General features: G+C 37.9%; 1 protein-coding gene across 6 annotated transcripts in view; it reads left to right on the top strand.

Annotated features, from left to right (window-relative positions):
- atp8a1 (ATPase phospholipid transporting 8A1) overlaps positions 1-25,251 on the top strand; it is a 159,001-nt gene that overhangs the window by 15,152 nt on the left and 118,598 nt on the right. For all 6 annotated transcript variants that reach the window (XR_014770626.1, XM_084719601.1, XM_084719597.1 and 3 more), the window contains exons 2-3: positions 10,179-10,293; positions 22,824-22,923. Coding sequence is in view for 5 of the 6 variants with exons in the window: in XM_084719601.1 (XP_084575727.1) it covers positions 10,179-10,293; positions 22,824-22,923 (215 nt within the window). In the remaining variant the exon portion in view is untranslated. The remainder of the gene's footprint in view (positions 1-10,178; positions 10,294-22,823; positions 22,924-25,251) is intronic.

Below are 25,251 nucleotides of genomic sequence, written 5' to 3'. Positions count from 1 at the left end.
GGTCTCATAGAGGGGATTTCCCATGCTCATTGGTTTCAGAGTGACTCTGTAACCTCCAATACTCAGCCAGGGATAAAAAAAAAAAAACAGACCAGGGAAGACCGGCATGCCTTGGCCAATGCCAAGCTGTGCTGGGCCCAATTTTTTTTCCCACTGGGCACCCTCTCTAAAATACGTGCCTCCTTGTGACTATTGTTCCACCCGTCTGTCTGTTGGCTGACACAAGCAATAATCCTGACATCTGGCTTGCATCCAAACTCATTACGACACTTGATGGCATTGATCCTTCCTCTAGAGGTTTCCCCTCCAGAGCTGTGTGCTCCTGCTCTCTACTCCTTCTGAGCTTTATTTGGCTCCTTGGTACTCTTTTCTTTCTTCTTTTTCTATGCTGCTTACATTGTTTTTTACACAGCCATCCAGCATGGGTAATATGGTGGCCCCATTAATAGATGAAAGGTGTTGTTATGAAGCCTAATATAACACAGATTAAGAATTATATTAACAGTAAGTATCCGCCCAGTTTCCCATTCTTGCTCTCTTTATTGATGTCAGGGTAGTTGAGCTGTAACATGCCTGCAGTTAATAAAATTAGTGCTGAGAAAATGCACAGTGTCCACCAGGGAATATTAAGAGCAGTTCCCACTGAGACATCTGTGGCAGTGGCTGAGTACATTATCCACACAGTGTGCTAGAAACTGAGGAAAGGAGCGAGATATGAGTCAGGGTTATTCATGTTCATAGAGTCGGCACCGAGGTAAGGGTATTTTAGTGAACAAACCTCCTCCACCTTTCACCCCCAGCTTTCAACTGTAGTGTTTGCTTGTCACAGTTGTAATTGTTTGCTACTTTTAAATTTGGTTGATGACGTCACTGTTAGAGTTCACATGAATCTCAAGCTGAGAATCAAAATCAGGTTTAGTGCCAAGTAAGTTTACACATATGGGTGGATATGAGTCAAAGTGAAGTTACTGCTGATGAAAACCCAACATTTCCTTATTTTGCTGCTTCATAATAAAAACTCGCCAATAACAAAATAATTAGGGACTTTTCTTGTGAAGAATTCATAGGAAATGACATCTTAACTTATGACAAGTGTGTATACACGTTCAAGCGGGTGCAAACTCTGCTGTTCTCGGCTGATGGAATGAGTCAAGCCAAGCAGCATGTGTATGAAAAAATGAGCTAAAGAATTGCTGAAGTTACAGAAGCAACAAGCCTTCATTACCACTACTGAAAAGGGGTGAAAATTAGCATGTCGACCCAGGTGTCATGTTTGCATCACTGCAGATTTGCACAGTGTTAGTTATGTCATTGGTGTTGGTGTGTTTTTTGTCCAGTGAAAAAGAGGCTATAGTAAAAAAGATAAAACAGCAAGTACAATTAGAAAATAGGAAAAAGAAAATTGACAATAAGATAATTAAAAATATTATTTTAAAAATTAAAATATGTTATTTAAATGAAAGGATAGTAAGGAGAGGAAAGTATAGTTTTGTGCAGGAATGTGCAATGTGTTCACCAAAGAATGCAAAATTTCACAGCATGCAGTATAAGATAGGGATGTCCCAATACAACTTTTTCACTTCCGATACGATACCGATATTGCAGCCTTGAGTATTGGCCGATATCGAAATTGATCTGATACGATATCAGCACGAATCATAAATACTTTTATTACTTATTTTGTAGTGTGGAATGTTAGAAAAGGCTTGATCAAGTGATGTTACTCAAACAGAGAACAATGGTCAGCAACCAGAGTCACCTATGGATAGAAGTGCTGGAGCGGAAAATGGACTGCTTATCAGAGCGCTTATATCGGAGATTTTAGATGCAGTCCGATAAAATCTGATACTCGTTTTTTGTTTGATATTGGACCGATACCCGATATCAATATCGGATTGGGACACCCCTAGTATAAGAATATTTGAAATGTGCAAGGGATTAATCCAAAAAAAAAAAAAAAAAAAGTAGTCCAAAAAGAATGTGTGTTAATGTAAGACAAATACTGAGTTTTGGTAAGCCACTTGTAACAGTTCTGCATATAAACACAAAGCTGTACTGATATTTGTTGTTACTTCAAAATAATAATGCTTTTATTTATCCTGTTCAAAAGAAATTGTGGTATTGATGGATCAGAGCACTAAATGTGTTTTTCTGGAAACTCCTCAAGCGCAGCTGACCACTTTTGAGCTCCAGCTCTACTTTGGTCCTAATCCAATTAAGTGTTCAATATGTAGCCTTTAGCTGGATCAGGTGTGCGAGAATAGTAGCTGTAGAAAAAACCTGGAGATCAGGTAGCTCTCAAAGACTTGAGAAGCACAATTCTTAAAGTCAACTCCAGTTGCATTCTTTTCCAGGTTATTCAAAATAAAATGCCCACTCAGCTGCAGTGAACTGCTGTAAAAAGCAGTGACATAGGTTAGAGAGCTGATCTCTTCCCTTCCCCTCCCCTTCCTCAACCTAAGAGGTTTATATGTAGGGACATCATCATGCAGAAATCTGCCTCAGGTCATGTGGGAAATGTTTTAGGAGAGTTGATAGATGATGGAAAATAGCATTTGGATGCTAAAACATAAGTAATTTGACCAAAATCTGAATGTTTGTATTTGCATGCTCAAGGAACACTTCTAGGAGGCTACAGAATATAGATAGATAGATAATAGATAATAGATACAAAAACCTCAAAAAACAAAAACTAATGGCTGTGCCCTTTAAATCGTAAACACTCAATAATTAATTTATTTATAATTATTAGTAATTAAACACAGTGGCTCATAAAGTATAACCTTTCCTGTATAAAAATATATTACATCTGTCAGAGATAAAGTGTTGCATTATGGGATTTTTAGCATAAAATGCGTGTGTTATTTCACTGTGGGAATTTTTTAGGGCACCACCCCCAACTCCTCTGTCCTGAATTTCACCCATTCTCGCCTGGTCACCCTATATACATATGTTAAATTTCTGAATACTTGCATGTTTGATATAATCAGTTTCTGTTGTCTGCAGCTTTTACTTAAATCTTGTATACAACCTCTTGTGTGAAAGCTGCTAAGCAGAGAGAGCACAGGGACTAAGTTAAGCAGTAGCAGTACCAGCTGCAACTGGTGCATTGCAGCACCTGGCCTATACCAGCACACAGGCTCCTGCTGCGAAGGCTCATTCAGAACACAGAGACACAACATCAATCACAGCTGCTCAGCCAGCTCCTCTGGCCTGCTATTTCACACAGGCTGTGTGCTGCAGTCACCACGAATATCAGCCCCCTTTTTTATATGTCATTGTAGACACTAATTCTTTGATCGCCCAAGGCTTTTAAAGATTCAGCCTCTTGACTTATTTTGTTTGCTGGCTTTGTTCCTTGATGTGTTCAAGCTGAGAACTGTCTTTGAAATATAATTGATTGTTACTGATGTTTAATTGAACAGGACACTGGCCGTGCTGCTAAAAGAATCTCGTTCAAGACTGAAATTATGACTTTCTCTCATGACTTTTGGAGAATTCCTTTTGGGGTTATTGTATGCTTTTATTAGACAGTGTACAGCAGAACAATGACAGGAAACGAGAGAGAGAGATGTGGACTGACATGCAGTGGGGTTCAGCGGCCCGACACTTAAAAGCTGTGATGCTGCAATTCTTGGCAGGCGCCTTGACCCCAAGGCCACCAGACCACCCCAAGGAAAAACACTTAGAATAAAAATAGTGCCAGAAATATTTTCTATTTCTGTGATGTTGATACTGAATTTTGTGGTGTTACTCATTAATGCTGCGTCTGTGGCACAGTATTGCTCGCAGAATATCTGCTGTACTTAAATTGCCTGATCCAGTCCAGACACAGCGAGGCAGCATGCCTTTGAGTCAATGTCCTTTCCCTCACCTTTACTCAGTGCTGTTACTCATTCCCAACCACCTGTCTTCCCAGTGTTAGCAGGTGAGTTCTTGGCTGCAAAGTCTCCTTTAATTTTAGATGGAGGGGACTAAGGGCTGGATTATACTCACTCTGCTTTCCAAAGGTATGTTTGATCTTGCAATTTCTGATTGCGACTGTGAAGCAAAAGTTAACATATTGCCTCAGAAGTGTCACATTAATGAAAACACTGTTTTCTTCTACATTTTCTCAAATTCTGGAACAAGTCACACCAGTGAAAACTAAATGGATATGTAGGCCCCAAAAATCATTATCTAATTTCCAGTCCATAAATTCTCACGAGCTAAGTGAAGATCTGTAGTGGCTGCAAGCAGTCACAACAAATTGGGTCTATGTATATGTCCACACAGTGCTTAAGCATACACCCTCTGATGACAGGTGGACACTTGTGCACTCATGGAAAGTATAGTAGCATCTTAAGCCTACTTACAAGCAAAGAGGGGGGAAGTTACCTCCTCTAGAGGAGGGACCTCCCACCGACAAGGTGATCGAGGATCAGTGGATCAACTCTTCAGGAATATTATACAATGTTATGGTGCTTCTTAGATTAATGAGGTCATGTTTCTGTAAATCTTCACCTGGTCTGAAAGTCCTTTTATACTTCTCCCAGGGAAAAATGTAGATCTCATAAACATACCACTATTCAAAAATGCAATGTCTCTCTGTGTCCTTTTATGTGTGTAATAAAACCCCTGTCGAAATGTGTTTGCATTGTTCTGATGAAGTGTTTTCCGAATCATTTATAGTGAATTTCAGGAGAACAATTCTTGCATCTCCCTTATTTCTTAAATATTTTTCAAATCCATAAACAACTAACTTCTCTTGCTTTGTAGACCGGTGTTTTTCAAATTCTTTCTGTGCAAGGCACACCAAAGGGAGTCAATCAATGGAAAATTAGCCACTTAACCTCTATAACCAACCAAACCAACGGGAGCAACTAGTAATAGTCAGTCAGAGGCACAGTTTCCAAGGTGTGGGTGGGAACAACAATAAGGTGTCTCTCATACTCTTATTAATTCCTACCACCTGGCAACTGTGCAAATGGCAAAAAGTGGGGCTCGCTTTGATGGAAGATATTTAAAGGATTTTTTTAGCCTATAGAATATGCCTCTGTGTTGGGAAATGAGTGCATACGAAGTACTCATATACTAAATTGAAAATTAATTCATAACTTTTTGTATAATTGCAATAATAAGTTATGGTTGTTGCAAAATCCCAAGGCCGACCTCACGTCACACCAGTGTGTCACAGCGTTTGGCACCACTCTTCTAGACAACCCTTTTTGCCTCTGTATATGAAAAGCAGAACATTCATTAACTTCAGCAGCAGTCATTAACTTAATCTCAAGTTTACTACATTATATTGTGGACACTTTGCATCTCTAGGCTATATTAGTCCTTTACCTAAACAGATCATGTGATAATCATAGGCATCATGGAAGTTTCACTACTTAAGCAGTAGGCACTACTCTATAATCTCCTGTTGCTCCCTTGATCCACACACCCCTTTTGCTACTGCTCTAATCCAATAAACCACCTATGCTGATCTGACGTCTTGCATAACGGTACTCGGATAGTCTAACCACCCCCCCCCCCATCCCCCAGTGACCAAATGACTACAGGGGGCCAGTTATTTTTAGCCCAAGAGCACATGCTAAGGAGAGAAACTATCAGGAGATGATGGTGGGAAGAAGGAAGGTTTGACAGTCACTCCACAGTAATCCTCAGTGCTAAGCCAAGTGGATCATTAAAATAACAAGAGCTGTAATTTAAGATTCAGGGTTTGTGTAACATGAGTGAGAAAGTGCTGAAAGTAAGGTGAGAATAAGAGAGGGCGAAAAGAAGCGGAGAAAGTTGCAAGTGTGACTTTGAAGACTGCGTCAGCCATCTTCTTTGTTTCCTCTTGTCTTGACATGACATGAAAGAAATACTGTAGGCAGATGGGGGGAGGAGAAGGGGGTATATCCGGCAGGGGCTCTGGTTACAGTACCTCATGACATTGCATTTTGTTGTTGTTGATGTTTCAAGCTGCCAGTTTCCCTCACTGGTGTCCTCCTCCCTCCATTCCTCAGAATGTCCCATCTTTCCATTTTTAAACTCTAGGGTTTATCTGTCATTGTGGAAGCTGTTGCCATGCCTGCCCTTACCTCATAACCCCTGATACCACTACTACTGTGTGCTAGGGAAGGCCATAGAGCACCCACTGGATCACATGCATGCAACTTGAGAGGCTGGAAATACTGTTGACTTATGAGTTTTACAGTAGTGCTCTCGTGGCAGTGCTGAGGGCACTAATCTAGACATATCAATTAAAACACGAGAATGAGGAAATGTGAACCTCTGTAAACTTTTTTATTACCTCTCATCTTACCAACACGATGGTCCCTGTCAATACTGTGTCAGATATTTCAGCTTCAAATTGTACTTCAGTTTGGTAGAACATTTGTTTTCCAGCCATTACAAAATGGTGCAGTGAACCTTTCAGTTAGGGCTGCAACTAATGATTATTTTCGTCACTGATTAATTGTAGGGCTGCCCCCTCAAAGTTGAAGATTCAAGTAATCAGTTGCAGACCCCTCAGTTGTCTGAGATTATTCAAGTTTTTTTTCCTTTGCCAATCAGTGTGCATTACAATAACTGGATAAAACAGATAGAAACTTAGAAAAATGGACCAGAAGAACATTTCAATGAAGACTTGTAAACAAGGGGAATGCAGTTTAATATTAGCTGGTTTACTGAAGAGAGAAGGTAAAACAAGTGGTTGGTAAACAAGTTTCAACTCTTGTTTTTTAGCTGTGTCATTGTACATAAAGCAATACAGCGTCATGACAGGTTGTAAACTTTACTTTCTCACTGTGAAGCTCAAAACTAACTGTGAGAGAAGTGGAAAAAAGTGATGGGAGCAGCACAGGTGATGCAGACACTTCACCCTGGCAGTCCATGGCGTGTGCAGGGCAGTGTGATGCTGGACAGCGACCTCAGCAGAGAAGGCACACACTTCTACTTTCTCTGTGTGAAAATCTGATGTTTTTACATCACAGGTGACAAAGAAAGATGTTAACACACAAGTCTTACTGGTAAAACATTCTCATGTTAGCTGATATAAGAGTTTAGTGTGGTGCACTGAACTGACAAAAAAGAACAAATTGTTGAATATTTGTATTGTATGACCAAATCTGATTTGATTGAAAAAAAAAATCTTAGTTGGGGACAGCCCTAATTAATTGATTAATTTTTAATTTAACTTTTTTCCAGTATTTTCAGAATTATTGTTTTAATCATGTGTTATTGAACCTCACCAAGGGATGTCTTCAAATGTCTTGTTTTGTCTGACCAAAAGTCCAAAACTTTCCTTGTATTATATATGAGAAAGGGTAGCAGCAAATGTTGCCATTTCACAACCTGGAAGCTGAGAACATGGAGAATTTTTTCTTTTATTTTTGCCTGAAAAAATGACTTAAATAATTTATTGATTATCAAGCTAGGTGCTGATTATTTTCTATTGATTGACTAATCAGTTATTTGACTAATTGTCTCAGCTCTATATTTAGTTTCAATAATCGCAAACTGGCAAAGTTATTTCCTGAGCAGTTAGTGCAAAGACTGATCCTATTGCCTGACTATATTGCCAAATGACAAATGTGAATATTGCGAATGCGAATGTTATACCAAGTTATTATTTCACTATCTGATGTTACTCTTTCTATGTCATCTGTAGTGTCTGTAGTGTCATTTTTTGGTTTATAAATAGCTTCATGGCATAATGATTAAACCATGATTTTGTATAAATTGAACTGAATTGATTTGAACTTACACCCTTTACCTCCACTTTTGTCCTTGTACATCTTTGTGCATTTCTGGCAGTCACTCTTATGTTCAAAAGAGATATTCTTTGGTGTGTTTCCTTTTTGCCATCCTGCACTGCAGCAAACAGCTTCAAGCTAGAGGCTTGAGATATTCTCACAACATCCCTAGACATCCTTTTTTCATGACGCAGCACCAGTCTCCAGCATGGAAAGACACAGGACATGTTGTCCATCTGTGTTGTTTTAGACCTTGCCTACAGAGGCAGTCTGAGACACAGAAATGCTTCATGCCAATCAAAGAGTAAAAAATATTTGTGTGTGGTTTTTAAAAAGAGAGGGAAAAATGCAACCCACATACGGCCCTCATTTGATGTGTTGATTTAGCCAACATAGCACCATCCCACTTGGTTGAACTTAGTGGGAGCAGAACAGTGCTGCCTCTTCTAGAGATGGAGAGAAAAGGCATGTTATCTATCCAAGGAGAAGGTTTCTTTATTTTATTTTCAACAGTGAATGCTGGCCTCTGTCAGTTAAACATTTTTTTTCATTTAATGATTAGAATAAGGCATAATATTTGAGCAAGGAATGAATGGTTCTCCAAGCTGTTCATTTGCATTTGGCTTGGACCTTAAACCATAATAGGACTGGGTATCAGTTTTTAGGCTCAGCTCATATTCTTGAATATTTTGTAGTACTCCAGTAAAAACAAATAATTAAAAGTACAGTTGGATCAAAGCCTGTAGCAAAGCATGTACAGTACCTCTGTCTGTCACCACATGCTGAAGCTGATCCAGATAACAGATAGGTCCAATCTTCTCTTGCCAGCAGGATTTCCCTCTTGACAGGAAATTCCCAGCTCTAATCACAATGCATTTCCTGCAACAAATGGAAAATTTCCAGAGATAGTTGTTGAAATGTGAGCTTTCTCCTAACAAATCAGACTATAGACCTGCAGGAATGAGTCCTAAAACCTGAAAATGGGTTGGCATATTTGCTCCTCTGGTTCCCTCTCACTGTCAGTGGGTTGTTTGAATGGGCAAAGTCTGTGGTTAACACAAACTTAAGAGATTTTCATGTTTTATGCTACAACATAAAATTTACCTGAATGCAATATCTCAAGAAAGTCTTGAGGGAATTTCTATAAACTTGGCACAAATGTCCATTTGGACTCGATGAACTGATTAGATTTTGGTGGTCAAAGGTCACCATGACTTCAAGTCCATCCAAGTCTTGTGAATACAGTATCTCAGGATCTCGTTGAGAGAGTTTCTTCTTTCTTTGGCACAAATATTGTCTTGCTTTACTGTGACATCATAATGTTCAGCTCTCTATCAGTCCTCTGTCCTCCTCTGTAAAAAATAGTCTCAAAGTGAAGACAGCATGTTTCTCAGTGGAAATTATTCACTGGAATCAGATATGTTAATATAGTGATAACTTCCATTTGGCCAAAAGTACATTTAATACTTTTTACCAAATTCCTTCAAAATCTTCAATTCATAAATAATATGAGTCTGGACAGACATGGATGAAAATGGCAACTTGACTGGCTCGTGGTGGCATACAACTGTGAGGGGGTGATTCTAGTTTTGTGATGATAACACATTTAATAGGCAAAATGTGGCCTATATCTATGTACAGACAACTTGAAGAATATCAGAATTGTTGCCTTCCTCCATAGATGTGTGTTACTTTCTATGAGTCAGGCTATGAACTTAATGCATGTGATTCCTTGTATTATCATAAAACAGGGTCTTTCTCTAAGTTGGCATTTTACTGTGGAGGTGGTAATAAGAGTTGTATCGTCAGTGTCATTTGGCAAACCCACTGTTACAGTTCCAAAGCACCTTTTCACTCCATTAAGATAATAATTTGAACATTATACTGCTATCAGATTATGGCTCCTGATCTGAGGCAAGTGCATAACACAGATAATCATAAATGTATCCTGAATGTATTGTGTAGGCTGCAGTGATTGTAGCCTACTAGCATTACTAATACATTGTGTACTCCATCTTATGCTGTATCCATTAAAAAAAGGCTTTGTAATGTAGTTGAATGCACTTTTTCAGCATGACATATTCTTAAGAAAAAAAAAATCAGAATGAGAGTTTTTTTTACAATGCTACCTCTAGCCGTCACAGCACCAAAAATGACCAAAACACTTACCTACTTATTACTCCAAAATTACCCAAATATTGAGATAGAGAAAAAAAAAATACATTTAAACATTTAAGGCTCCTAAAGCACCAAGGTCAACCTGCTGTCTCTATAGTTTTTACTCACAGTGTTGATACTACTGACTTGCCTTATACAGACTTTAAAGTCTCCTTTGGGGACTTTTTGACACGCACCAACTCAAAAACTTCAAAACACCTTTTCATCTCACTTTTGTTTCTGTTCAAAGCAGATTCTCTTTCTTATAAAAACTTCTTTTCTCCCATGCTGCAGGATATGAAAAAACAGAGGACACGTCAGAAAAGACATCCTTAGCTGACCAAGAAGATGCCAGATTGATACATCTCAACCAGCCGCAGTTTACCAAGTTTTGCAGCAACCGAGTCAGGTAAGGAGATGTTAAATTTATGGAAATGTAGTGGATATGATGGGAAATATTTATTAACTGGATGAAGAATTTGTGATTAAAACAGTGTGATTTTTGTATGTGATCATAATGAAGGTATTATTTATTTATGGATGGTGTAGCAACGTAACCAACAGGAAAATGTTAGTGCAAGCTCTATTGCAGAGGTCCCCAAATTCTCTCTGATGAACAACCAAAAATTAATCTGAATGGAGGGCTGTGGGCCAAAAATAAATGTTGATGTTATGTGAAATTACATTAAATTAAAATGTATTATATTTTATGGAAAATTTACACTTTAAATCTCAAATAATTTTAAATTGCTTAACAGTAATTTTCATTGGCAGAGATGATAAAAAAAAAACACCCACATATTTTTTAGAGCATAAATTGAACTTCAGCTTGAAAGTTCCACTTGAGTATCATAGTGACAACACTGAATACTAATCTTAGATCTAAAGTTTACATTGAGCAGGTTAGACACCATCACAAAATGCTTCCATATCACAGATCTTGAATTACATGCCTTGTACAGTCATTTATATCAGTGGGAGTTCAGTTTGATAAGACTTTCAAATAGAATTTAATTGGAAAGCTCAACAGCACTGTGCTGTATATTGTGGTAAATGTCAGATTATGTACTTTGTTTCTGCACAAAATATATGTTTAATTGTCATTACTGTAAGGATTTTAGAATACTCTCAAAATAGGGAAAATAAAGGCCTGAGCTTGTGGGCCAAAACAAAGGAAGCTAAAACAAGCCAGTGGATCCTAAATTGGGCAGGTCTGCTCTAGTGCTGGCAAGAGCCTCACACAAGGCAGCTGTAACCCTATTTTGAGTCTACATGGGGCATTACCACTGCTTGGGTGGTATTTTATTTGAAATTTGGGTTGCAAATATTGATGGTTAATCGGAAATAGCACAGCACATCAGAGAAATTTGAGGAAATGAATGACTGAATGGCTTTGAGATGGTCATGGTTTCCTAGACAAATTTTGCAAGTGTGGTTGGGGCAGTTTAAAAACATTTCCTTTTCCCAAGGAATTTATTTTTACTTTTGAAACATTCTGTAGTATTAAATCAGCTTTTTCCAAGTCTGTTTTCTTTTTTCAGTGTGTCGGTGGTGATTAAGTGTCACATGTCCACATTGATTTGCAGCCCATGTAGTAAAGTTTATGTAGTCCACATTTATAGCTTCACTAGATCAACCTTAGAGTACCACCCAGGCAGCGGTAATGCTAGAAGGCTGGAGGTCTGTGGTGGTGGGCTGAGTGTATTCCCTCAGTTCTCCGTTCAAAGTAAAATGTGTAGCTGCTTGTCATCTTGAACGCCTCTTCTCTGGGCATTCAGGTGGGCATTGTGCTCTTTGTTGCATTTTTGTGTGCTGAGGAACAAAATTCTGCCTACTCTCAATGCTGCCACAATAGTGCCAAAAAATAGAATTACACAATAATCTACTACACTATGTCCACATACTTCCATTTTCATTTTGAGTGTGTTTGTTTGAGTCTTTAGTTTTAAGTTAGTATTTACTAGTTTTGATATTTTTTGTACTTTTTCATTGTTCTGTGGGGGGTGTTTGTCAGGGATTTAGGTTCAAAATGGAGAATACAATACAAACAAAAAATTTTAAAGGCAAGTAACTCACAGTCATGGAGACATCCCAATCTCAATAAACATATGCACCTGTGCTTCCTCATGCTTGTTGTGTTTGCAAATTTAAAACTTCAGACTCTTCCTGTAGCCTATATATTTTCATCTCATTTTAGATAGTTTTGTAAGCACACAGTATTGTTTCAGTTAGTTTTAGTTTCTTTCTAAAGTCAAGTTTTTATTTTTATTTCCGTTAACTAAAATGTTTTTCACACCTGATTTTAGTTTAGTTTTAGTTAACTATAATAAGCTTTGCATGAACAAACTCAGTACTTTTCCTCACTAAGCTGAGGAAGCAACAACCTTAAAGCAGCCCCATCGTCAGAAAAAAAAGTGTGAACTGAAGATGATGAAAACATATACAACGTGTGGAGGTTTAATGCACAGCTAATGAGTATAGGCACCTATCTCTGTTAGCCATGAAACCACAACTTCATACCAGTCCCACAAGGTTGACCTCTATCACTTACCATCCAGCTTTTCCATTGTAATTGTGTAAAGGGAAGATGCTTTTTCCAATGTCACTTAAAATTAAATTTTATCCCAGCTGCTTTAAAAATTCACGCTCGAAGTTGTATTCTCTCAAGGATTTGGCTGTTTGTGTGAATCGCTGCTATTTTTGACTTGGTAATGGCAACCCAGAGACCATCAGTGCTTTTCATGGTGACCTGCAGCATAACTTGCCTTTGCCTTTAACCCTACATTAACCTTCAGAGTCACAAGCCAAACAGTTGAATTAAAGCATGCCCAGACTGCATAGCTGCTACTTAAATGTCAGCCTGGGGAGAATTTCCTGATAGCAAGCAGCCTTGGAAAGTCTGAATCCATTTTGAGGGCCTTTTGAGCATATGTTGTGCAAAATTTGTCTTGAAGACAAAAGATTTAAGATGTAAACTCTGTCTCTCTCTGGTTTGACTGCAAAGCAGTAAACTAACAGCAGACTGATCTACAATATATTTTACCTTTAAAATCTTGTCTTTAACCTTCTTCAGATGACTTTTGAATACAGGCCTCAGATAAAACTGTGTACAGTGAAGTGGTTTTGATGTGAGGTCATGACAGCACCCTCAGACATATGATATTTGAGAAATACCTGCTAGATTTATATCACCAGCGGCGCCTTAGTCCAGATACACCAGACTGGGCCTCTTTATCTAGTTGTCCTCTTGGAGGAGTGCAGTGCTTTTGCATTAAAGGTCAGGCTTGTTGGGTCAGGCCGTCCTCTGTCAAGGAATATTACTGTTAGCATTTCTGCTGCATGAGCAGCTCGAGATATGTATGCGCTTACATAGACACAGCTATAAACCAAATAGAAAATGTAAATTAAAAAAGCAGGCGTGGTTTTGTTTATGCCATTTGTTAGGTCAGCTTCATGTATTGACCTTACAAATAACAGATGCAAGCAGCTAAGAAGACTGCAGAATGTCTTTCTCCAGTATGTTTCCTTAAATTACTCAAATGTAATAAAGTGTATGCTGATTCTACTTTATTTTATTTTTTCTTTTTCCGAAGCTTCTTTTTCATAGATATTACATTAGTATTACCTATTATTTTCTGATTTTTACTTTTAGTTGGTTATTAATTATTAATAAACCCAGGTCAATTTGCGTTATTGACCTGTTAGTACCAGATGATGGATGCATATGTAGTCCGTTGTATATATTGGTCAACGGATATATTAGTCCAGTATTGGTCTGTCGCAGCTATATCAACCTATATCGGTACTTTGTCCGATATGTAGATTTATAGGTAGCATTTTATGTATATTTGATACTTTTTCCTAATTCCAGTTTATTTAGCTCTGTTTGTATTTTTCTCATGTTTAGTTGTTTCTAATAATTAAAAATATTGCTGAAAACATTAATGCCCTGATGTCATTTTGGATGCAAAAGTTTATTTTTAAATGTATAATATGCTGCTTCCATTACATGTCTTTGTCACAAGTGTTAAGCATTCATTGCTAAAAATGTGTGTATTTGTAGAGAGAATATTGTGTGACATATTGTTAGTGTAATGTTTTTATTTCCTAATATTTGTTTCAGCATTAAAGCCCCAGAAATGCAGTATCTGTCAGGCCCTAGTTCATGGTTGCCATGGTTTATGTAATATGGCCTTTGTTGTGAAAGAGCACCTCTGCATATTTTTAAAACAAAAGTGTACACAATTTTTGTGACCTTACCACAGGCAGTCATTAATTCACTAGGTGGCCTGTCTGCCCTCACTGAAACAAAAGAAAAATATCACTTACGTTCCAGTCAGCAGAAGCTGACGTTAACACACAAACACTATAAAAAAAAAAATAGGGCCTATAAATAATCAAGAATGAATAATTAATATAATCTTTCAAATATTCAGCTTATCTGAATATTGCAGCATGAGTTTGATTATAGTTGTCTACCTCCCAGTTTGATAATATCACTTAGCTTATATATCACTGACATTCAGTTCAGTACTGATACTGAACTAGGGCTGCCCCCGACTGAAGATTTTCCTTGTTGACCAGTAATCATCATTTCATGCCATTAGTTGTGTAGTCATTGCATGTTTAATCTAATCATTTAAATATATATTTTTGGGGCACAAAGCAAGCCGCCTGTTAAATGCTAAAGCAGTAATGAGTCTGAATATGTCAGAACAACCAGCAAGGAGACGCAACATTTAGTTACTTAACAAAACCCAGGAATAAATTAGGGATGCACCGATCAACTGGCCGAAGACTGGAACTGGCCCGTTTTCAGCATGACCGGCCCTGGTCGGTGACCGGCTGGTCAGTATCACATATCCGATTCTGTGCCTGCTATTGTCTCGCACGAGTTCTGCACGATGGTCACGTCATGCGCGCAGTAGACAAAACTGACCGTGATATCACACCCACCACTGCACTAATCACAGCTACACACACTCTTTGAACACAACTTGCAGATGACTTGGCTTTTGTGGAGTTCTTCTTTGTCCTTGTGGTGTTAGAATTCCCAAGCATTCACCTGAAGTCTGGAAGGCACATTAGGCTTTAGGCTTCTCTAAAGTTCTAATTTGTTCAAAAAGGATTGGTTGCTGTCTCAAAGTGACCTGTGGAGACACTTACGCACAGGAGCAGGGTCTGTGATAAATGGTGAATCTAATCTTACAAGCAGACAGAAAGCTCTCACAGGTTTCTCCTATTCTCCCTGTACAGCATTACTGCCTGCAGAACATGTCACTGCTCTGTGCACACATGTGACTCCTGTCTCATAACAAACAGCCAACCTGTTTTCACTGTTATGGGTGAGGTTTGTTGTGGGCTGTTTATTCAGCTGGTTTTATGGCAGATCTGTTTGTAATGTGAAGGAGTTTAATCACTGAGATATTGACAACTTATCCTATCACACACAGGAGTGGCTGTACAAAGCATTTTAATGTTGTGTATCCCCCAAATGCTGGTATTTTATGTATTAAGACATGCATAGACAGCCAGCCATGGACACAAACACACAATGACACACTGCACATGGAATAAGTATACTTGTCTGAGCAGAATCCCTTAATTTGCCTTACTTACCTGACCACATGAACTACACCTTTCAATAAGTGGTATTAATACACCCTTCTTATTGGGTGGCTTTTTAAATCTTTGTTACCAAGCTTTTCATTTCAACTTATTCATTTTTCATTTTTCATTTTAATTAAATACTAAACTGTGCTCATGACACACACCACATCATAAAATTTACCATCACAGTTGACTGGTGAATTGTGGTGCTACATATTATCACGATGACAGACATAGGTACACCTCAAAGAACATTAAACAGGAAGTTACTCATCCATGATGTTTACTGGACCAACCAGTTCTTTGACTTTATGCAAGTGCATGCAGTTGTGTTTGCTTACAAAATTAGACAGGGAGAATTGGACATGGATATCTAACCACCTGTCCAACCATAGTATCACCACTCTGTGTATATTTTTAAACCACAGAGAGGACATAAACAGTATTCTGAAAATAAACTGTATGAGTTGACTGTGATTGTATAACTTTGGGTGGCTAGCTGATGGCTTTGGTTGATTTGATTATATCTTTTGTGGTTGAATTATGCTGGTGACACCTGCTGGCCTTCAGCTGGCAGACACTGCATAGTTATATTCCTTTTGTAATGGAAAAATTATATGCTGAACTAGTCACTGTTGTTCCTCATAGTTACTTCTCATGTTTTGTCAGGCACTAACTGGTTACTTGTCCTGGAATACACAGCTGTTCTCCCTTCATCCTGACCCTTCTGATAAGCACTTCAGGTCCACCCTGACCCAACCTCCTTCATCTCCTAACCCTATAAGACAGATTTACATTCTTGACTCATTATCAGTTCCTTTTACACTTTCTGTGTGACTGTGTACTGATCCTTTGCAAAGCTCTATTAAAACACCACAAAGACAATCTCGGTCATGGTGTCTGTCTTTATTTTCAGATTTTCTACCACACTTAACTTATCTTAGTTTTATTCCATTGATTTTTATGGAATTAAAATTTCAATCTGAAAGTGTTTTGAAGATGAACTTCTTCAATTTACAGCTAAAAGAAAGAAAGTGTATTGAGACTAAAAGTGTTTTCTTGAATGCTCTACTCTGGCAACCCAAACTGAATATGTTTGGGTTTTGTCCTGACACAACAACACATTTAAAGACATCATTTTGGACTTTGAGAAACTGAAATGGACATTTTTGACTAATTTTCTGACATTTTATAGACATTGTGGACCAGGATTAAACATGACAGTTAACTTTAGTCTTTGTTGTTATTTGGTAATCGCTAATAAATGAAATAACTTGTACAGGGGCAAGTAAAAATTGACTTTGTGCAAGTAGATATCTAACTCACTTGCTGGAGCAGGTCAGTGGGGAAAAAGTTGAACATTGAACCCCCAGCACATACAATGTTTTTAAAAACATTTCAAAAGGACTCCCAAATTCCAAAACAATCAAAACAGATTTTGATATAAAACTGTGTTGCAGCAGTAAAACAGCTTTTCAAATACATAACATTTAGAGTTGAGCCGGAACAACAAATCATCTTAATTTAGCAGAGATTTGAGGACAGGCAGGGAGGTTCCAAGTTTAATACTATGATAGTCTTCCTCTGGCAACAGCTGGTTAACATTTGTTTCTATTTGTGGCCCCTGGCAGCTCATTCAGAGCCAGCCATGGCCCATCGGCAGGTTATGACCCATTCATTTAAACAACATAATCTGCTGTCATTACCAATCATGGAAGTTTTGCTAGTCATGGTGCAGAACACCTGTTGGCTCTTCTCCTGGTTTTTCTGTGTTAATGTGATGTAAGGGACCATCACCTGTGGAGTTATGGAGAAAAAAAGAAACCTAATCTGCAGTAAGATTTTGTTAGAGTTAGCTGCATTTAAATTCAACTAAATGTTTGAATCCTCTGGAGAAAGATTGTTGTTTAAAGCAGTGTTGTCCTAGGAACAGTCAAAGTAGTGTCCCGGACAATTCTGGGACACTAAAGGAAGTTAACATTACAAATATGAGTCAAGGAATAGACATCGTTTTAATTCAGGTGTTCAAATTTGAAAAATGTAAGGTGGCAACTGCACAACTTTATGCTTCATCACACGCAGTCTTCCATGGCCATGGTGTTTAAATTGTGTGTATTGATCAAACAGAAACAACAAGAAACAGTAACTCAGCCAATGACAAAACAATTAATGGAAAACTGATCATGGAGTATGACCATTTCTAGGGCTGCAGCTAAGGATTATTTTCATCATCGATTAATCTGCTGATTATCATTATTATTTGCTTCATAATTTATTCTATAAAATGTCAAAATATTGTGAAAAATGCTCATCACAATTTCCCAGAGCTCAAAGTGACAACTCAGCTCAAATTGCCTCTGTTGTTCAACCAACAGTCCAAAAACCAAAGACTCTTCATTTACTGTCAAAGAAAAGCACATTTAAAAAGCTAGAACCAGCAAATGTTTGACATTCTTGTTTAATTAATTACTGAAACTGTTATTTGATTATCAATGGTTGTTAAGTCTGGGACAGTTGAAAGTAGAATTGGGGACACTGAGGAAGAAAGTTAATTTCGAGCTCTGGTTTCAAGTACTTTTTGGATGTTTGAGAAAAGATGTTGACGTGTCAACAAAAGGTGGCTGCATGATGAAGACTATCCAAACACTCAGTGTTTGTTTGTCAAATGTTTACAGTTGATTGTTATTTAACTTGCACTAATGTATTTTTAACTTAAGACAAACCAAAACAGACATCCATAATGACTTCCTGTACCGTCAAACCTTTCTGCTGTGTTGGAAACACTTATAGATGACATTCTTCAGATGTTCTGTGATCAGTGCTCTGTGTTTTGATCCTTAAGTTGCTGTCATGAGCTAAAATGTAAGATCCATAATAATCCATTAAGTAGGGTGTTAGGGTGTACGGTGTTATGTTGGCCTGTGTCAGTGGAGGAAGTAAAACAGTGTAAAGAAGTAACTAGAGAGTAATACACTACATTTTTTACAGGACTGCCTCATGACATCAGAAATTAGTGAAGAAAGTAAAGAGAGAGGCTTTTAGGCTTAAGCCTCATTAGAGCTCCACCAGCCAGTATTTCTTTGTATCTCAAGGGACGGACTGAGCCGGTAACTACAATATGCATTAGCACAACCAGACACTAACTGTCTAATACCCAGTGGGCTCACCAGTACTTAACATGAATGCACTCATGTTATTGTTATGGGCTGTCAATGATGTGACAAAGTACTTCACAACAGTTGTGGGCCTGTGTATTTAAATGGTGACTTTACTGAATATTAAAATGATCAATGTCTCTCACTAACTAGCACCCGATCCCTAACTAGCACCCGATCCCGATCCGATATTGATATCGAATATCGGTCTGATATCAGCCAAAAATCGAGTATTGGATTTTATCGGACTGCATCTAAAATCTCCGATATAAGCACTCCTATAAGCAGTCCATTTTCCGCTCCAGCACTTCTATCCATAGGTGACTCTGGTTGCTGACTATTGTTCTCTGTTTGAGTAACATCACTTGATCAAGCCTTTTCTAACATTCCACACTACAAAATAAGTAATAAAAGTATGTATGATTCGTGCTGATATCGTATCGGATCAATATCGGTATCGGCCAATACTCAAGGCTGCAATATCGGTATCATATCGGAAGTGAAAAAGTTGTATCGGGACATCCCTAGTTTTTTTTTTGCTTTAAAGAGACAGTTCTCCCCCAAATCAAAAAGACATTTTTTTTCTTACCCGTTGTGCTATTTATTCACCTAGATTTTGGTGCGAGTAGCTGAGTTTTGGAGATATCAGCTGTAAAGATTTCTGGCTTCTCTACAATATGATGGAACTGGATAGCGCTTGGCCTTTTGTGCTCAATAGAGATGATAACACTTAATTGATGATCAATTAATCATCATCAGTCATTAAGAATGTTATCAATTAAGTAAAATTTAATTGATCTACTATCAAATAAAGATCTGAAATATAACATTATTTTTATGAGTGGCCTTCACATTTTTACGTGTTTCATTTTCTCTACTAATGCTGTTAGAGAATATGCACTATGGAAATAAAGCTTTGATTGAGGGGGAAGAAAACACATTTTGTTTTGTTTAGTATAAGCATTTTTTTTTTTGTCTAGTTACAATTCTGTGTTACCAGTGATCAATTTAAGAAGTAGTTCTGGTGGATTCAACTGCAGAAAGAAAGTAGTAACTGCATGAAACTCCTCACAACAAGGTCTGGATTATCTGGTGTAACAGGGTGATGATTTTTGGAAAAAGACATTGCTGTTGAGTTTTTCAGTTGTATTTTTTTTGGCACTCAGAGTACTAGGGTTAAAACAGCGTGAAAAAATACAGCTTTTTTGGTGCTTTGAACCTAGTGAGCCAAATGCCCTTTAGTCCCATTATATTTCAGAGAAGGCAGACAGCTCTTTAGCTGATATCTCCAAAACCCAGAAACTCGCACCAAAAAAACTTTAGACGGATAAAAGCACTACAGGCCAGGGAAAAATATGTACTTGTGATTTTGGGGCGAACTGTCTGTTTGATCATCTGTACACATTCCACTTTCTGGTATTTGTATATCTCACTCATCTTTTCCATTAGCTTTTCAGTTAATAATGGCTGACTTTGAGCTTTGTATTTCCTCCTGGACTACAATGATTTACACATCATAATATCTACTGCTTACATGACTTCTTGTTGCCTGTATGTCTGTATATGCATCCAGTAGTAAATGATTTAATCTTGTATCACACTTCTTTTGCTAACAGAATAGAAAAGAATAGAAAAAAACTTGCACTTTGCATGCAAAAGGCAGAAAATTGTCTTAGCTGATATGCAGAAAACTACTATTAAGTTCATTAAAACATTGAATACATATTATGCACATAGGTATGAAAACACATTTACTACAAACACAATACGTGCTACCTTAAAGGGAGCGCTAGGTACTCAACTGTGAAGACTGAGTCACTGTTGAGGTAGTTGCTGCCTTCAAAAAGTGGCTGCCCTTACTGATTAAGATATTTTATGGCAACACTTTGCACTTCGAACTCTGACGATTTGCCCTGAGGACAGTAGCTGAGAGAGGTGATTAATGACGGTTAAGGTCATCTGAGATATAGCCACTTAATAAATGATAGGACAGTTAGCCTTGTTTGCAGTGTTTCCTTTCCATGTCACGGGGTTTGTCTTTAAAATCAAAGACTTGTCAAATGCTCATAAGACCTGTAAAAATATGCAAACAGATTCTGATCCATCAGTAAGTCCTTTGTTTGTCTTAAAATTAGAATCTAAAGATCACTGTGAAATCGTATATCCACCGTAAGACAAGCCACTTAACACCTGATGTCAATATACTCCTGAATTCAAAGAATTGTATTATTTGGTTGAATTTTCCTTGATTACATTTCAAGTGGTGCAGTTTCAAAAGCAAGTGGCTGAAACTGGAGTGAGGAAATTCAGACATCGGAATTCAAGATGAACAAGTCTGAATGGTCGATCAGACTCCTGTCGTATCAGGTTTTGTTTGTCATAGAATGCAATTTTGTGAACCTCAGAGAACATTTCAAATTATTTTGTAGTATGCTTTGCTTCCGATTATTCTGCTCTCTCAGCAGTAGGACTGGGTACAGAACTTCGATAATTTTATAGCACAGATTGAATTGCAGTAGTATTGAGTATCGAAAAATGCCTTGTCATTCGATACCAAATTTCAGTACCTACAGATTTTTGGCAGTCATTTATATTTTTATATAGTCCAATACTGTCAGCTATTCCATCACTTTCGTCATTTTAGCCCAGTCGTCCTGGTTGAATAATTTTACCATAATATGTTATCTTCTTTTGTCTTTTTTTTGCTGTTATTTATTTTATTTTGGTATTGTTAAGGAACAGGTATTGAAGCCAAGATACTGATTCTGATACTGGTACTGATATAAAAATTTTTTGAATGAACCAACCCCAGTCAGCAGTAATGATTTAGCATAAATATCTTTTTTTTTACATGGTTCAGTAAATGTTAATCAATCTTTGTAATTTTTTAAGCCGATCCAGAAATAATGATATTTCCTTTCACAGAAACTGGAATAACAACAGTAGACTTGACTAAAGACTAGACTATTGAATGAAACAAAGCTGGTCTTCTCTGGTCTGGCTCTTCATCAGGCTCCTCTGTGAGGCTGGTATTACATTGTACTGCTGTCAGAACAATGCCTTGCTCATACTCACTTGCCTTCACTCTGTCCCTGTAACTCACTCAGCACGAGTAGCTTCAATGTACCAGGCAGCCAGGAATGACAGTGAATATAAAACTCTTTTTTCTTTGTTTAACTTAATTCAATTGTAGCCTATTTTTACATAACCATACATCATGCTTGTGGACATTCTACGAGGGAGAAATGCTGAAAATGCTTGTCAGATATGATTCAGTCTAACAGGAATAAAACGGTGCTATCGCGGAAGTTAACCTCCATATGCTCAGCCCCCTTTAGATGAGTTAGAGGCTACACTCTCTGCTATTCTACTTGTGTATTTGCGATGGCTTTTGTGCATGTGTGTGTGAGTAAGCAAAGCATTGCCAGTGGCTTGGCATACATCATGGCATATATGTTCTCCCAAAGTGGCTGTTCTGACTGGCCCATTAACGCAGCTGTAAATCAGACTGCTGGAGGTCTGACTCGCAGGCTGTTGAGAGCTCCACCAGCTTCAATATACCACCATCACCATCATCAACCCCCCCCCCCCCAACACACACACACACACACACACACACACAACCCCACTGCAACACAGGCAACATAGCTCATGTCTGCCAGGAGCTTTTTACACCCTCTGCCAGCTCCCTTCTTCCTCTTTATTATTCTTTATGATCAGTGGGTCCACTGGTCTCTGCTGTTCATCAGTCTCACACAAACGCAGACACAGCTGTCTCTGCAACAGAAAGAGACAAAGTTGTGAATGGGTGGGGATCAGAGGCAAGATTATTTTAAATGTATTTGAGTGGCTAGGTTAGACGGTGATTTTTTGTTTTGTTTTTTTATTTTTATTGTAGTTTAGCTTGTAGTTCAACTTTTGGTAAATAACATGGAAATTAAATGGGAAGCTAAATAAATAGTGGAATTAATACAATGGTAAATAAATACAAATTAATTAACTTAATCACTGTCTACATTTGTTTGCATTTAATGGCAATTACTGTAATGGCAGTTACAATCCTCCATAGTCAATAATGAAAATGTTATTGCTCAGATTTTGACAACTAACCATTTGTTTCTCTTTCTTTTGTCTCCCTCTCTCTTTTGCTCCCTCCTCCACTGGTGGCCTTCAGCACAGCCAAATATAATGTCCTCACCTTCCTTCCCCGGTTCCTCTACTCACAGTTCAGGAGGGCAGCCAATGCCTTCTTTCTCTTCATTGCACTCTTGCAGGTAAGATGTGGTGTTGCTGTGGTTTCTGTGATATAGATTTAAACACCAAGATGAATGGCAAACTACCTCACTGTTCTTCTGAGCTTCAATTTTTGCTTTGTTCCCATTAGTGTGTCAGTAGTATTTGTTTTACTGTTTGCCATGACCTGGACACCATTTCCAAAGGTCATGTCTGTAATTTCATATAGACACAGACAAGCTCACTCACACACAGCCACACATACACACATACACACATACACACATACACACATACACACATACACACATACACATAGACACATCACTCAATATAGACTGATAATGAATAATACATGTAATACTATGCGTACCTCCTTTAAAAGGAAACTAGATTTGCCTGCAGGCTCAACACACTGCATATTATATGCCTTGAAAATGTATGGGGTGCAGTGGATGGCTGTAGTTTGGTCGTGCACTGTACCCTCAGCAATACATTGCAGTAGAGCTGTGCAATATATATATACATATATATATATATATATGTATTATTTTTTTTAATATATCATGTAGCCCAAAGTATTGTAGTAAAAGAAACTGCACTGTGCTTTACTTTGTATGAGAAAGGAAGTGGGCAACCAGTACGCTTAAGAGGAAAATTCAGCAGTTTTCATGTGGATGTCCAATCAGTGTTGAAGGTAAATGTAGTCAGTTGAAGTGATAAATTCCTCAGAGTGTGTTATATTGACCAAGAAAGCTGAACTCTCCTGCTCGTGGTGCTGTGCTGGCGGGGCCTACATGTACCAGTATGCATTGAGTGCAGGGTTGGGTCAGATTACTTTGAAATACAATTACAAAGCAATTTGTGTAATTCGTAAAGTAATCCAATGGATTACAAATAAAAGTAATCTAATCTGACTACTTTTGGATTACTTCAAAATCAAACATTGAAAATATAGCACCTTTACACTTAAAAAATGGACTACAAAAGTTTGATTTCTCTTTAAACATGTTTAAAACAAAAATAAATTATATAAAATGATAAGAAATAAAAAGCAGTGGTGTACTTTTTTGGCCTGCCAGGCTGCTAAAAAGTGGAGCACTTGTATATAAACTAATTTTCAACAATTAGACAATATTCTAATTGTCCATTTTTGGAAATATGATTTCTCATAATAGGATTACATAGAAGCGATTACATGTAATCTGTTACTAACCAACTCTGATTGTGTACAAGCTTCTGACGCCCATGTCATTTTGCACACCCCCTGGCAACCCAGAGGCGGAGACTAGAAATCCAAGCTGAAATAGTCTCTAGTTGTCCCTTAACAGCAACTATGTCACTGTGACATCATTGAATGCAGGAAGAACATCTGATTTTGCAGCAGGAGAACTCAGATTTCTCGATCAGTTGCCTACATTTACTGTCAACACTGATTGGACATAAACAGTGTAAAAAAGTGCAGTAATTTTCCCTTTAAATAGTCCAATTGATGCAGAGCCAAAACTAGAAAAGCAGGGGTGATGTGAAAATCTTTAGCATTTAATTTGTCAATAACAGCCACAGATCTTAGCAGTATTGTCATTGTTTTGATGAGTAAATGCGAGCAGAACAAAGACTTAAGTGCCCTGAGGAAGTTTGCTGCGGTTTGCCCATATATTGTAGTTCAAAAGTAATCCCTTTTAAAAACATTTAAAGCCTCAACCGTCACTCATTACTACATGAGTCAAAGGAGCCCAGATCCATGTCTCAGGTATTCAAAGCTTCACGGAAAAAGATTAAATAATGAGAGAAAGAAGGCTGCATGGAACTTAGTTTCTGCTTTTACCTGTATTCGTGCAGGCAGATGTGCCTTCGTTAATGAGAGCTTTGAAGATGGGAAAGGGCTCTATCCAGTGACCTTGAAGTAGATGCTTTGAAAAGCAGCCAGTGTGAATCTTCATTACCTGCCCTGTCAATGCTGCGACCTTGAATAAAACATCTATGCAGATGAGGGAGACAAGGGATCTATTTCGTTCAAGTTTCCTTTGAGCAGTAACAGTGACGGTCTACTGTGGCCTTTGCTTGGCTTTAATTATGCTGGTATTTGATTTAGGACTTAAAATAGTCAAATAATAAACATTCATGGTTAGGATCATAATAGTTATTGCTGGGTGTACTTCATTTAAGTCCCATAGGATGGAACCAGGCAAGTAAGGCATAGGCTTTTGACACTATTGATTACACCAGCAACTGTGCATATAAGTTTGTGTAAAAATGGATGATTCTAAATCTAAAACCTTGACAAACTGACAGTCCACTGTCACAGAGGACCAAAGAAACCAGTAAACACACACATTCAAGATACTGGAATCAGAGGATTTTGACCT

The sequence above is a fragment of the Lutjanus erythropterus genome, chromosome 5 (genome assembly GCF_056507025.1).
Source record: "Lutjanus erythropterus isolate fLutEry1 chromosome 5, fLutEry1.hap2, whole genome shotgun sequence".
Taxonomy (NCBI): domain Eukaryota; kingdom Metazoa; phylum Chordata; class Actinopteri; order Lutjaniformes; family Lutjanidae; genus Lutjanus; species Lutjanus erythropterus.
Note: the sequence above shows the minus strand (reverse complement) of the source record. Positions and strands in the feature narration are given on the sequence as shown.